Below are 13,877 nucleotides of genomic sequence, written 5' to 3' on the forward strand. Positions count from 1 at the left end.
TTTGGGGGGTGCCTGGGGTTGGGGGCAAGGGGGGCGAGCGCTTTACGAACTGCTGGTCCGGGAAACTGTACACAAAGAATGTACCAGTCCATGACTCCAAAAACGTTGAGAAACACTGTCTAACTAAGAATATAGCAACTTCCTATGTTCCTCTTCTTTGGGTACATTTTTAAGGCCTTTTTTTTCTTATAGTATGGAAATCTGATCTATACAAAGCCCCAATATCTTAGTAAAAAGAAAAATAATAAGGTTTTTCTTGTTAATTTGGAAGTCATCTCTGTGCTTAACTCTTATATACCGTGCATGGGAGACATCACCAGATGGAATGGACAGGTAAGCCCACGAGACCATTGTACAGTGCTGGGAATGGGGCTGGTTGTAGCTTGTGCAACTCCCACTTTCAGAGAGCACCTACTGCCACTCAATGAGCAACTACTACTCAACTACCTCTTTGGAAACCAATTGCTACTTATTCCAAGTGGGCAGGTAAATGATAATTGCATGTCTGAAGAAAAATAATAATTGTCTGCCCATGAGGAGACACAAGCAAACCTTGACATGAATGAAAGCACAGTTACCCTGCATAACAATCCACCAGGCAATAACACAGTACAAAGAAAATATTCATTATATACAAGACCACAGACAGCAGGAGACAACAGAGCCATAAGCAACATGAACCAACCCTACACAAAATTAAATAGGATACCGTTCAATGACTAAGAGTGGGCTTCTATAGTCTCAGCCACTGGGATAAGATCTTAAGTTAGTGCAATTAAGCAGAAAAACAAAAACATCCTTTCACTCTTCTTCAGCAGCCTTGGCCTTCAGAGTCTTTGTTTCTTTTGCTACTAATGGCCTTGAATATCTTCCAAAACTCTTAATTCCCTGTCTGCCTGACTCAGGAGACCATCTTAAAACAGACTATAGCAATAGTGCAGGTAAATTATGAGGCATTAGGAAACAACGATATACAGAAAAACTGCATCTAAACTAAACTGTAATCTTACTGCAGCATCTTCATACTGAATATTATGAACATAGCACATCATCCTATACCAGCTCAGACTATTGGTTCATCTAGCCCCACATTGACTGGCAGCAACTTTTTGTCTCAGGCAGCGGTTCTAACCAGACCTGCTATCAGTGAGCCTTTGGTGTCAGGGACTGGATGCAAAGCTAAACACACGAGTTAAGCATAAGAACAAACCACTCTATTGTTTTCAAAACTTCACTTAGATACTGGGGCTCCATATAGATCAGAGCATTCCATAACAAAGATGCATGGCCTTTTTCCCATGCTGCCAATTATGATAAATCAAGAACATTGCTGCAAAACAGTTTAATACATAAAAGTGTCCACTGAAGCAGCAGCTATCCTATACTTACAGCTTTTTAATTGTATGGTTTTGACATTTCCATAATGTACTTCAGATTATTTATGCTCAGTTCTAAAGCACAGTGAAGAAGAAGAATACATATTAGCATAATGTATACCAAGTGTAGCTCCCACTCAAATGTATAGGGGCCAACTAGCAGATTAAATTCTTCAGTCTTGCTCCACCCACTATCTTAGAATTGCTGGACATTTTCTAACAGCAAACAAAACCGACCTTTAATTAAGGAATCAAATTCAAAGATATAAGCTCTGTTTTAAATGAATGGGAACAGCTTGTTCCAGAACAGGCCCAACAAGAAGCTAATGAGGACTCTGGTAGATTGTGTTGTCAGCCGTTTACTCCTGTCAGAAAACAATACACAGTCTTTAAAATTTTCAAATAGGTATTCCATAGACTTCCTTCCCAGTCTGTTGGTTTTGATGTATCTGTCACCCCGCTGCCCAATAGAGTCCCTAACTGAGCTGACAGACGTGATTGCAGAGTTGCATTGGAGTAGCCCAGGTTGTTGATGGTGGAAGACTTGAATGTTCATTTCGGGACCAGGTTGTCAAGCGCGGCTCAGGAGTTCATAGCAGCCATGACGACAATGGGCCTATCCCAATTGGTTTCTGGACTGACACATGATGCTGGTCATACGCTTGATTTAGTCTTTTATTCTGATCAGGGTGATGTTTCATAGGTGAGGACTCCTATCATCTCCCCATTGTCATGAACAGATCACCATCTGGTTAAGGTAGGACTTGCAACCACAACCTACCTCTGCAGGGGTAAAGGACCAATTAGGTTGGTCCACCCAAGAAGGTTATTGGATCCAATAATATTCCAAGACAACTTGAAGGGTTTAGAGTTGGCTCTGCTAGTGATTCTGTTGATGCTCTGGTGCAAAACATGGAATAATGAACTCACTAGAGCTGTTGACACAATTGCTCCTAAGCTTCCTCTCCAACCTACTTTAAAGTCAGCCCCATGGTATAAGGAAGAACTATGGGAGCTGAAGCAGTGAGGTAGACAACTAGAGTCTAAGTGAAGGAAGACTTGGTGCAAATCTGACAAGTCGCAACACAGAGCACATTTGAAAATCTATGCTCTGGCAGTGTGGGAGGCAAAGAAGCAGTTCTTTTCTGCCCGCAATACTTCCACAAATTCATGTCCAGCTGAGTTGTTTTGGGTCGTGAGGGGCTAGTATGTTCCTCCTCCCCCTTGAATTTGAACTTGGAACCATTAGTCACTTGCTGTGATGTCTCCAACGACTTTTTTGCAGATAAAATCATGTATATCCGGGCTTTGCTGGACTCCCCAGTTACTGCAGAGTCTATTGTGGAGGTGTCTGGCAACTCCTCTTATAGAATTAGATTGGGTCACTTTCAGTTTGTGACTGTAAGGATTTAGACAAACTGCGTTGGACTGTGCACCCTACAACCTGTTCTCTTGCCCAACTTGGCTTATCTCATCTCATCCAAGAGGGTCAGGTAAATATTATAAATGCTTCTCTGAAGGAGGGCATGATGCCTCCTTATCTTAAGGAGGCTATTATTAGACCCTGTTTGAAGAAACCTGCATTGGATTCCTCAGAGTTAGCCAATTACAGACCCGTTTCTAACCTCCCATGGTTGGGTAAGGTGATTGCACAGGTGGTGGCCTCTCAGCTCCAGGCAGTTTTGGATGATACAGATTATATAGATCCATTTAAAACCAGCTTCCGAGTGGACTATGGGGTTGAGACTGCCTTGGTCAGCCTGATGGATGATCTCCAATTGGCTATCAACAGAGGGAGTGTGATTCTGCTGATCCTTTTGGATCTCACAGCACCTTTTGATATCATCAGTCATAGTATCCTTCTGGATCACTTGAGGAGGGCGGAATTGAGTGGCACTGTTTTACAGTGGTTCCATTCCTACCGCTCTGGTAGATTCCAAATGGAGTCACTGGGAGACTGCTGCTCTAGAACAGAAGTATGAAGTTCTATTCCATAAAGCAAGAACTAAAGTATGAAGTTCCACGAGGTTCCATACTGTCTCCAGTGTAACATCTACATGAAACCGTTGGGAGAGATCATTAGGTGGTTTGGTGCAGGGTGTTATCAATATTCTGATGACACCTGGATCTATTTCTTCTTATCAACCTCATCAGGAATGGCATAACTCCTTTTAATTCAAAAGACTGGGGGAGGTGGGGGTTCAGGTTGGGACCGGAGAGGTGGTTTAAATCTGCCTGTTCTGGATGGGGTTAAACTCCCCCTGAAAGATCAGTTACATAGTTTGGGAGTGTTCCTGGATCCAAAACTCTCTTTGGTTTCTCAGGTTGAGGCAGTGGCCAGGAGCTCTTTTTATCGAATTCAACTGATTATGTCAGCTACATCCATTTCTGTGGGTAAATGACCTTAAAATAGTGGTGCACATGCTGGTAATCTCCAGGCTTGACTACAAGAATGCACTCTACATGGGGCTCCCTTTGTATGTAGTCCAGAAACTACAATTGGTACAGAATGCAGCAGCCAGATTGGTCTCTAGGACAACCCAAAGGGACCATATAATACCAATTTTAAAAGAACTGCACTTGCTGCCAATATCTTTCTGGGCAAAATACAAAGGGCTGGTTATTACCTACAAAGTCCTTAACAGGCTGGGCACAGTGTATTTAAGAGAGCACCTTATGAACCCTGTTGACTATCACAATCTTCTGGAGAGGTCTGATTACAGTTGCCACCAGCTCATTTGGTGGCGACTCAGGACCGGGCCTTCTCTGTGACTGGCCCAGGGCTTTGGAATATGCTCCCTCTTGAAATAAGAGCATCTCCTTCTCTGTTTGCTTTTAGGAATACCCCTAGGCTTTTTCTCAGTGCATTTTTTCTCAGGCTTTTAACTGAAATTAATTTTAAATTGTTTAATTTGTTTTTATTTTATGAGATTATTTTTACTGTATTTTGTGAAATTTTAACTATTTTTACTCTGTTTTATATTGTGTTTTAAATGTTGTACCCCGCCTAGAGATGTATATATCAGGCAGTATAAAAATATAAGATATAAGAACCAGTTTAAGTGCAACTGCTTGCACCACAGCTCTAGTATACAAGTGGTCATATGGGAAGGCTGACTAATATTATTATGCAAGTATGGGAACGCGAATATGGGAAAGAGCAACATCAGCTGCTTTCTCATGTGGTCATTTACTACATGTCAGTGGAACACTGTGGGAAGCAACGGTGCCAGAATTGCACCCAAACTACATAAGTATTGTGTAAATCAGCTCATGGTTACAAACATGCAAGTGGTAAATATTCTAACAATTTAGGAATGGAAAATTGCTTCTCTGAGGGAGGGCAGGATGCCTCCTTGTCTCAAGGAGACAATTATTAGACAATTAATGACTACATTAAGATACATAATTAATCACAACACAGTTATAGCATCTGGCTCACCATCTAACAGATATGGGTACAATCTACCAAGCTAAGAATATATATCAGAAACTACATTCACATGAATGTAACATATTTCACTAACCATACAAGTTGTAACGCCCCCCCTCCAACAATTTAAATAACTTGTTATTTCACCACAAAACATTATGTAAACACAGCCCTTTTTTGGTGACAGCCAACAACCTGGATGGCTTTAAGAGGAGTTTGGATAACTTCATGGAGGAGAGGACCATCATCGGCTACTAGTTGGAGGACTACAGGCCACCTCCATCCTCAAAGGCAGGATGCCTCTGAGTACCAGTTGCGGGGGAGAAACAGCAGGAGAAAGGGCATACCCTCAACGCCTGCCTGTGGCTTCCAGAAGCATCTGGTGGACCACTGTGCGTAACAGGATGCTCGACTAGATGGGCCTTGGTCCTGATCCAGCAGGGCTGTTCTTATGTTCTTAAATATTTCAGAAAGAGAGGGGAAGGCATGGATACTAGATATTGAAAAGCTCACTAAAATCACAATTGCACAGAATACTTTCTAGAGGGAGTAATAAAGCAACTCAGTAAAGATGTTTATTCATTTAAAAGATGTTGCACAAGTCTACTATGTATAATCATTTTAACAGCCTATCATTCATTGTTGGTGACATACCAGATCTTCCAAAAAGCTCAGATAAATTAACACTTACAAGGAAGATTCTCACTCCTAAAGGATTTATTAAACAGCTTTTAGAGAGCATACAGATGGACGATTCAGATGAACACCCCTCTCATGCAATTAAAGGACACCCCAACACCACATCAAGATGTCCTGCAGTGACATCAGGACAAATGCACTCTGGACACTTGCCCGTCCTGTTCCTACATGCCGACAGACGATTATCCAAACTGACTCAAAGAGAGGAAAGTGGGAACACACATGCCTGCAGCCTTAGATTCATGTAGTACTAAACTATGGTTTAGCAGCATTTCAGTTCACCTCCCATATAATGTGACTGTTCCAGGTAACCATGCTGCTTTTCATAAGAGAAGGTTTCTTGGATTTGTGGGGAGGTGTTGAAGTAGCTTTGCTCCCTTCAAAAGGGATAGTTCTCTCCCTGTTGATAAAGCTTAAATGCTTTTTTCCTAGACTATATTTTATTTTTCAGAACAAGCTTTTACAGTTGTTTGAGAAAAATGCAACTTTTTATGGTTCCATTTGTCCCCTGGTACAAATGTCAGCAGACAAGTACTTTTCTGTAAAATAAAAACAGACTTTATGCTTAGTGATGTTGGTTCATTTCCAAGGACAAGCTGCGATAGATAACAGCAAAAGAGCCTCTGTTACCATCCTTAATTTATTCTAACAGTGTTTGGTCCATAGCCAGCTTACTTCAATGGATTCTTCCTACGGACTTCTTTCGACTTTGGAGCACAAGTCCCATAAGTAAGAATCTTTTAGCTCAGACATAATCAGGGATTCAGTGTATGCATAGTCACTGGTTACCAAGGAGAGCTTAATTATTATTTTTTTAATGGAAGGAATCAAAGGGCATTTAATCCAAGCTCCTGTCTGAAAGACAGGGCTACCCAACTCAACCTGTGCAATCCTGAACCCAGCATGCCACAAGTAAAGAGCAGGTGCAAGGTAGAAAAGTAGCTGAAGCAGGCAAATGGGTTGAATGTTTTATTGAATCCACACAGTCTTTTGCTTGTGTTCTACACCTGTCCGGGCCTGCACATTTTTTCTTATTGCTGCAGAACAAATCCAGATGACCAGGCATCTATAAACCCACTTGCCTGCTCACCAGTGGCAAGTGCCCCCAGCCCCCTCTGGTGAGCAGGACACCTAGCATCACACAGATCTACTCCCCAGAGGTCTAATTTCCACTGCCATTTATGAGTAGGTAAAAAAACAGGAGCCCTTTCTGAGCCATAGGAGAGGGCTTCTCTTGCTTTTTACCATCTCCATATCACAGTGCAAATGACAGAAGTCCCGTTTCTCTCCTGTGTGTCAGAAAAGGATCTGAGGGAAGAAAGGGGATTGGTGGCAACTACAAACAACAGCTGGCTAGTGAGTTAGGCCTAAATTTGTGGATTCCTGAAGATGACCCAAGCACAAGAGCCAAGCAGCACAACCACCCCCCCACTACTGGGTCTCTAGCTAATGTTTGACTTCAAATAAAATGATGGATCAGATCCTGAACATGGGCAAAATCTATCCCCCAAGTCAACTCGGAAGGAAGTTGTATTTGGCACAATGTTATATCCCTTAGTTGTAGAAGGTCTTGATGCCCCAGAGAAAGGTAGACAACCCCTCCAATTTATTCTTCATAAATATATCCAACTCAGGTTAATTACAGATTAATTACAGTCAATTACAATTAATGACCACCCTTCTGCTCCTACTGCATGTTAATGGTAAGTTTCCCTTACCATTTGAAATAAAACCAACAATCACGTTACCCTGGTGACAAAATTCACCTTGTTTGGTTATATCACTTGTTTGGTTATATAATGGGCTCTCAGTCTTCAACCTTTTGAGGCTGATCATTCTCACAAGTATTCCAGGGTTACAACTGAAACATTCCACTCTTATTTAGAACCACTTATTTGTGGCTCTGTTTCACTATGTATATTATGATCACAAACAATATAGTGCTGCTGTTCGCACTATAAAAACAGATAACTGTATATTTGTATATTTAAGATATACTAGAATCCAAAGAACCACACAACTAGTTCCACACACCCAAGAGGTCTTTAGATTATGTTTTTGCTTACAGTACCCATTCCTCATGCTGCATAACCAACTGCCTTTGAAAGGTTTTTCAAAGCAGTTTGTGATATTGCACAGATCTCTGCAGCTCAAACAAAACATCTCAGAGGGCAGGCACAATCCCTTGGGTGTGTCCACAGAAGCTTTTTGGATCCCAGCCCATAACAGTATGTTATGGTAGCAAGTCAACCATCACTGAAATAATAAGACAACATTAGGATTAGTAGCAAGCCAATAATTTAGATTTATTTTTATATTTTTACCCCAGTCTTACTACCCATAGTCATCTTAAGGTAGTTTACAATAATGATAAAATACAGACTGTTGAAACAATAAAAATATATTAAACAGTAAAGCAATTTTAAAAAGCTAAGCAGCACTAAGTAAAGTGGAAAAAGGAAGCACAGGAACTGTCGGCAAACTCATCAACTATAGACCCTATTAGACCATAGAACTTACCCTGAAGGCCTGGTTAAATAGAAAAGCTTTAGCAGTAATTACCCCTACATGCCATTTATGTTATTTGATTTTTCTGTATTATTTGCAATGTGTGCCAGATCAAAAGGTGCATTGATTATGCAACCATACTTACTCTTGATAAATAAGGCAAGTGCCTGCAATCTTTGGAGGGTGGCGAAATACAGTACTTGCTTTGGATTGTGCTGAAGACAGTCATTGACATTTCTTAAAACAAATATGCATGCTAAATATAATCTCAACAAAATGTATCCCTGATTTACTAAGAACAGGTACTAAGGACAAAGAATTAACACAGAGCTTTGGAACACAGTTGCAATCCAGATTCTAGAAGCTTACCACCATACTGAACTTTAAGTCCCTTTGCTAAAAAGCACCAGCACCTTATGTAATTTTTTAAAAAATTTGTAAACAGGTGTCCAGAGAAGTTTTAAATAAAATGTCAGCTTTATCTTTAATAAATTAGGGACCAGCTTTCCACAGCATACACTGGCCCAGAGAACTAGAACCTACAGCCAATTCTAGCTAGCAAGTGGGATCTTTTTCATTTTAAAAGAAAAGAATCATACTGTCAAATCACCAGTATGAGCAACCTGTTAAAACTGCTATCTAAATAAATATCACTGTCAGCAAGTAAAGTTTACTAGCTAATCATGAATATCAGGCAACACAAGGGACAGTAAGATGTCAAGACCCCAGCTGACATCCTGACTAACGCTGTGTGACCCTCAGGACAACATTTTTGAAAGGTGCAGGGCACTTCAGAAAAACAGGAAGCCAGTGAAAATAACTCCTCTTTCTACACACACACACACACACCACGGTAGTGGAGAAGCTCTTTGGGTACATTAGAGTCACCGTCCCACTGCATCCTCGGTTGGTTTGTCAGGATTTCAGCCAGTGTTTTAACATCTTAACTGTTCCTTGTGTTGCCTTACAGTTGTGATTATTAGGCTCTCCACAGTGTGGATGTATCTTCCCGGTGTGCCCACACTATATTAAACAGGATGTCAACCACCAACTTCTACATTATTTGGTAAACGTTGTTTCAAATCCAGCAGCTAATATCCTAATGAAGCTTTGAGGCACTGCAGGACACAACAAACTCCCTCAAGCAACTCCACCACCCTCGCTGTCCACCTCTGATCTGGAAGGGCTCTGCATGATCAGAAACACATCTCTGAGGGTCAGCAACGTGTTTCTGAACTTGCAGAGCCTTCAAGTGCATGAGCAGTGCTTGGAAGTCCAAGAGCTATGGCACAACAATGTACACACAGATGGAAAGGGGGAGTTGCATAAGGGCTTCCGTTGCAGCCCTGCAGTCCATTAAAAAAATGTATGCTTTGATCATCAGGAAGTCAGCAGTGTTCCTGCCTTTACATCATACAGGTAAAACAAAGTGTATTTTAGTGAATGGAACCTTGTTCAAAAGGTATTGCTTTAGAGCAAGGAAAAAAGTGTAGAAAGAGAAGAAATGGAAAACAGACTTAACAGTGAAGAGTTCTGCTTAAAAATAAGTATTATAGTCAAACTCCAATTTTATTTCATCACTCTACCTCCACCCCTATAATTTCTGATTGTATTTTGAATGGTGAGTTAATCCTTCTGACGCAACCTTTGTTTTGCTGCCTTAAACTCAGCTCGCATTTTCAAATAATCCACAACAAGTTAGCACAAGTTTAACGTGGGAGTACAGAATAAATAAATCTGTTGTGAACTGGAAGTTGCTTCAGAAGAAACTGTACAGATACTTTGCTAGTATTCTAACACTTGGAAAAACTGTACTGTAGAAAGGTGGCCAAATCATCTAAAATGAAAAGTTATTTTAAAAGGAACAGTTTTAGAACAGTACAGCATAAGAGATTATCTGTACAGCAAGTGCATGATCTGTAACATTCATGGTCATCACAATAGTAGAATTAAATCTAGTGTGTGAAACAGACAACAGATACAACTACACATTTAGGCAGCAATTCTGCACAGTTATACGCTTAGTTCTAGTAACATTATAGTAAAATTATATTATGTTGAACTGCAGCCTTAGGGCAAACCCCCCACCCCAGAACACCGTCAGAAATTATGAGGATATTGCCTAAGTGCCTATCTCTCATCCCTAAGCACCTTGGCCTCTGACCTTGGCCTCTGCCAGGCTTGATGACTCAGTTGCTTCTAGACCTCCTAATGCTTAACGTGGAACTGCCTTGGTACTTCACCTGTTTATGGTGCCACTGGGTGGATAGCCAGGTCTTTGAAATGAACAAGGTGAGCTATCCTTATACATTTTCTGCCTTAGATACAGTAAATGCATGTTTCTTTTACTGGCAGCATGAGTTGCTGAGCCCTGACACCTTGCATGGCCTTCATTTACATCAACAGGACTTGATGTATTGCCCTCAATTGTAGGGCATAGTCTTACAATGTGGAAGGGGAAGATGTCTTGCTGAGCCTCTCATCATTCAAGTCCTTGGTCACAGCACTATTTCCACTGCAAGCTAGGTAAAGTGAGCTCTGTGTTTCAAGCATGCTGCCGAGACAAAGCACAATTGCCAGCAAGGAACAAACCCTGTACACCAGGCCATATGCATTCCATGTCTCAACTTCCTCTTCAGTCTAAGCAACTTGCATTTGATGTACTTGCATTTGATGTGAAGATATTGCCTAAGTGCACACCCCCTTTCCATAAGCACCTGGACCTCTACCTGGTTTGATTGTGATTCTAACACACACGATTCTAACCCTCCTGCTCTTCACTGGTGACCATGGAATTTGACCATGGAATTTGACTCTGGCCCAAATGGATTAACAGACAACTCCTTCTGCCCAGTTGGAGATGGATCATTGGCCAAGGCTTGACACAGGATTACACAGGTTTTTTTGAGGTTCAATGGGAAATTTAGGGTTTTTGTCAGCCAGATTAGACTGACAATCCAGAGAATAGTAAGATGACATGTCATTCACCTCAGATTGTGAGCCCCTTGGGGGAAGGGGTCCATCTTATTTATTTATTATAGCTCTGTGTAAACCGCCCTGAGCCATTTTTGGAAGGGCAGTATAGAAATAGAATTAATAGTAGTAATTTTTTATTATTATTATTTCTTGTTTACACAGTAAACAAGAAATAACAGGTAAAATAACACAGTAAACAAGACAGTAAATAACACAGTAAACAAGAATAACAGGTGTTATTGACTGGTTTGTTTTATCCAGACATTATTATTATTATTCTGCTGAAACTAAGCAGGTCTGGCCCTGTGGACCATCTGGATGAAGTACTGCCATCTGAAATGTCTGCATGGAAGACTGGTGGGCTATGTAAAAGTTGTAACAAGCTTCTTGGGAAAAGAGTAGGACATCAATAAAAATAATAATTAAGATGCCCACCAATGCAGCTAACATAATTAATTCCAGATTATAAGAGAATAACAGGTAATCTGCCTGTGTTCCACCTAACAGAAAATATCAAGTCGATATCCTAGCCGCTGAATTGTTTTGTAGGGAGAAATCTGCCATTTTCTTTGCAAGTGTGAAAATCCACTTGTTTATGAAATTGCTTCAGTATGGTGGGAACAAACTACACCTGTCAGTTAAATTAAAAAAAATGCTATCTATTGGCAGCAGCCAGCAGACAAGCAAGATCTCTGCCAAAACAACACCTTTAGGGCTTAGAATACTCCACTGATGTGCAAACACATATACTACGGATATTTCAGCGAAACTACCAGTTAGCAGTATATATCCATCATGGGAGTCAACACTGTGCAAACCTTTATGTACAGCAAGCTATGGCGTAGATAACCCTTAAGTGTTCCCGCTCCCTTTTATGAAGTGTTTGCATTACACAACCACCCCATTCTGTCCTTAAAATATTTTATGACACGAGTTCACTTCAATCAGGAAAAAAGTCTTCGAAACAAGTGGTCATTGAATGGATGAACCTTAAACTAATGTTCAGAACTGTTAAGAACATGCAAAGGTAAGTTTAAGTGTACAGTAGACCCTACATCATCCAGGAAGTTAAAGCATGTTGGAACGATCTTTGTGCCCTTTCACTTAACAGTGGGTGATGCATTGTCTGACTCACTGTGAGATAAGATGTAATACAGTTCCAGAACATTCTACCAACTAGAGAGATCCGGCGCTGGATCATTTCCTTCCCCTGGGACCCAACTGGCAGTTGCTTGTACTACTGCTTATCCACACACTAGTACTGGTAACCCATTCACAAGTCTCCTGCAAATCCATTAGGACTTTCTTACTGAGTCAACCCCCTGTACACTGGGAACAAAGCTGGAAGATTTCAAGAGGCTGCTGTGAAGTCACTGTGTCCACACTCCCTTTTTGACAGGGTCCAGAAATTCTTGGTGCTTTTTGACAGGGTCCAGAAATTCTTGGTCCTCATTAAGGAACACAGTGGAGTCAGAGTATAGGAGCAAATCTGAGTGCCAGGAGCACAATGATACCATATTGTCTGTACTGAACATAACTCTGTTGTCAAGGAAATAAAATGTATATTCAAAATACATACATCAAAGCTTCACCTAGTCATGAGGAATCCTATGAACTGAATCATGCTTTGCAGGGTATCTTGACATCCACCCCCCACTTAAGTTAACAACTTCTGCCATATTACACTGCAATGGCTTTTGGTGTCAAAATGAGTTTCAAAAATCCAACATGGTGTGTTGCTATTTGGAGGCGGGGGAAAGAAGAGTTAGGCACGAAGTTCTCAGGATTGTGGCCCGAATCCTTACTATATTGGCACATGTCCCCTTCCACCCATTAGAAAACCTGCCCCGGTGGAAGAATTACACAGCCAAGGTGGAAGACAGCCGGTGGAAGAACTACACAGCCGGTGGAAGAACTACACAGCCAGGGTGCCCACCGCCTGCCTAGGCTCAGCTAGCTACTCACCTGTTGCAGGATTCAAGCTGGCTCTCCTGTGCCTTCTGCCTAGCTCTTTCAGCTCCTCCTCGTCTTCTTCCAGCCTCCAGGCTTCAGCCATCGGCGTTAGAGACAAAGCAGCCTCTCAGGAAGCAGTCCCCTGCATTGTGTGCAAACTAGGCTCTAGCCACCCGGTGCCTGCACCTGCAGCTTCCGCTGCCTACAGCCTGAGGGGCGGACTGACTCCCGTGCTTCTACTCTGCCACACTTTTGCTTTTCCTGCTGCCCTTGCTAAAGTTGAAGGCGCGCTCCTGGGAGCCTGCTTAGGCCTTCCTTTCTTCTCTCCCCCTTCCCCAAAAAGACTCCAGGGAGCTGGAAAAGAAATCGAGAAAAGGGGCGGGGGGGGAGGCTTCCAACATTAATCCAGCTGTGGAGCAGAAAGAAAGAGGGACGCAGAAGAAGAAGAAGAAGGTGGCGTTTCCCTGCCCATTCACAATATTCCGGTATCAACAGGAAGCTCGGTTCCTGCCTGACACTAAAACAAAAGGAGAAGGGGGAGGTACCTGGAGCAGAAAGCAGCAATCAGAGCTGGGGAATGCAAGGGGAGAGCGACCTCATGACTGAGACGGGGAGGGAAATGGCTGTGTACAGATGGGCACTTTCTTCTGGAAGGCAGAGGGGAAGGAACGCGGCTTGGCTTTTGTTCTTGAGGCAATGCCCAACAATGCATTTCCCCCCTTTTTTGCTGGAATTCTTCTAGGAGCGTTCCCAAAAGCATTATGAAGAGTTTAAATGTCTTTCAAGTGCAAAATGCTGCTACAGCAGCAGAGACGGAGTCGAATGAAAAGTGTGTCCCCCGGCTATAGTGAGGGTTGGGAGGATGGCCGTCGTCTCTTCCGCTTTGGGACCCGGGTATTAAGCCAATGTTCAGTGAACTCTCATTGACTTCT

The 13,877-nt window shown here is 42.0% G+C and overlaps 1 protein-coding gene across 6 annotated transcripts in view; it reads right to left on the bottom strand.

Moving 5' to 3' along the window:
* The window catches only part of SH3D19 (SH3 domain containing 19), a 124,343-nt gene extending 111,218 nt beyond the window's left edge, over positions 1-13,125 (bottom strand). For 3 of the 6 annotated variants that reach the window (XM_053256388.1, XM_053256387.1, XM_053256392.1), the window contains exon 1: positions 12,958-13,125. In XM_053256388.1, the coding sequence (XP_053112363.1) occupies positions 12,958-13,048 (91 nt within the window). In that variant the 5' untranslated portion in view covers positions 13,049-13,125. The remainder of the gene's footprint in view (positions 1-12,957) is intronic. The other 3 variants (XM_053256391.1, XM_053256390.1, XM_053256389.1) reach the window with 2 other exon arrangements.
* Between the last annotated feature and the right edge of the window lie 752 nt (positions 13,126-13,877).

This window comes from Hemicordylus capensis, chromosome 5 (genome assembly GCF_027244095.1).
Source record: "Hemicordylus capensis ecotype Gifberg chromosome 5, rHemCap1.1.pri, whole genome shotgun sequence".
NCBI classification, from domain to species: domain Eukaryota; kingdom Metazoa; phylum Chordata; class Lepidosauria; order Squamata; family Cordylidae; genus Hemicordylus; species Hemicordylus capensis.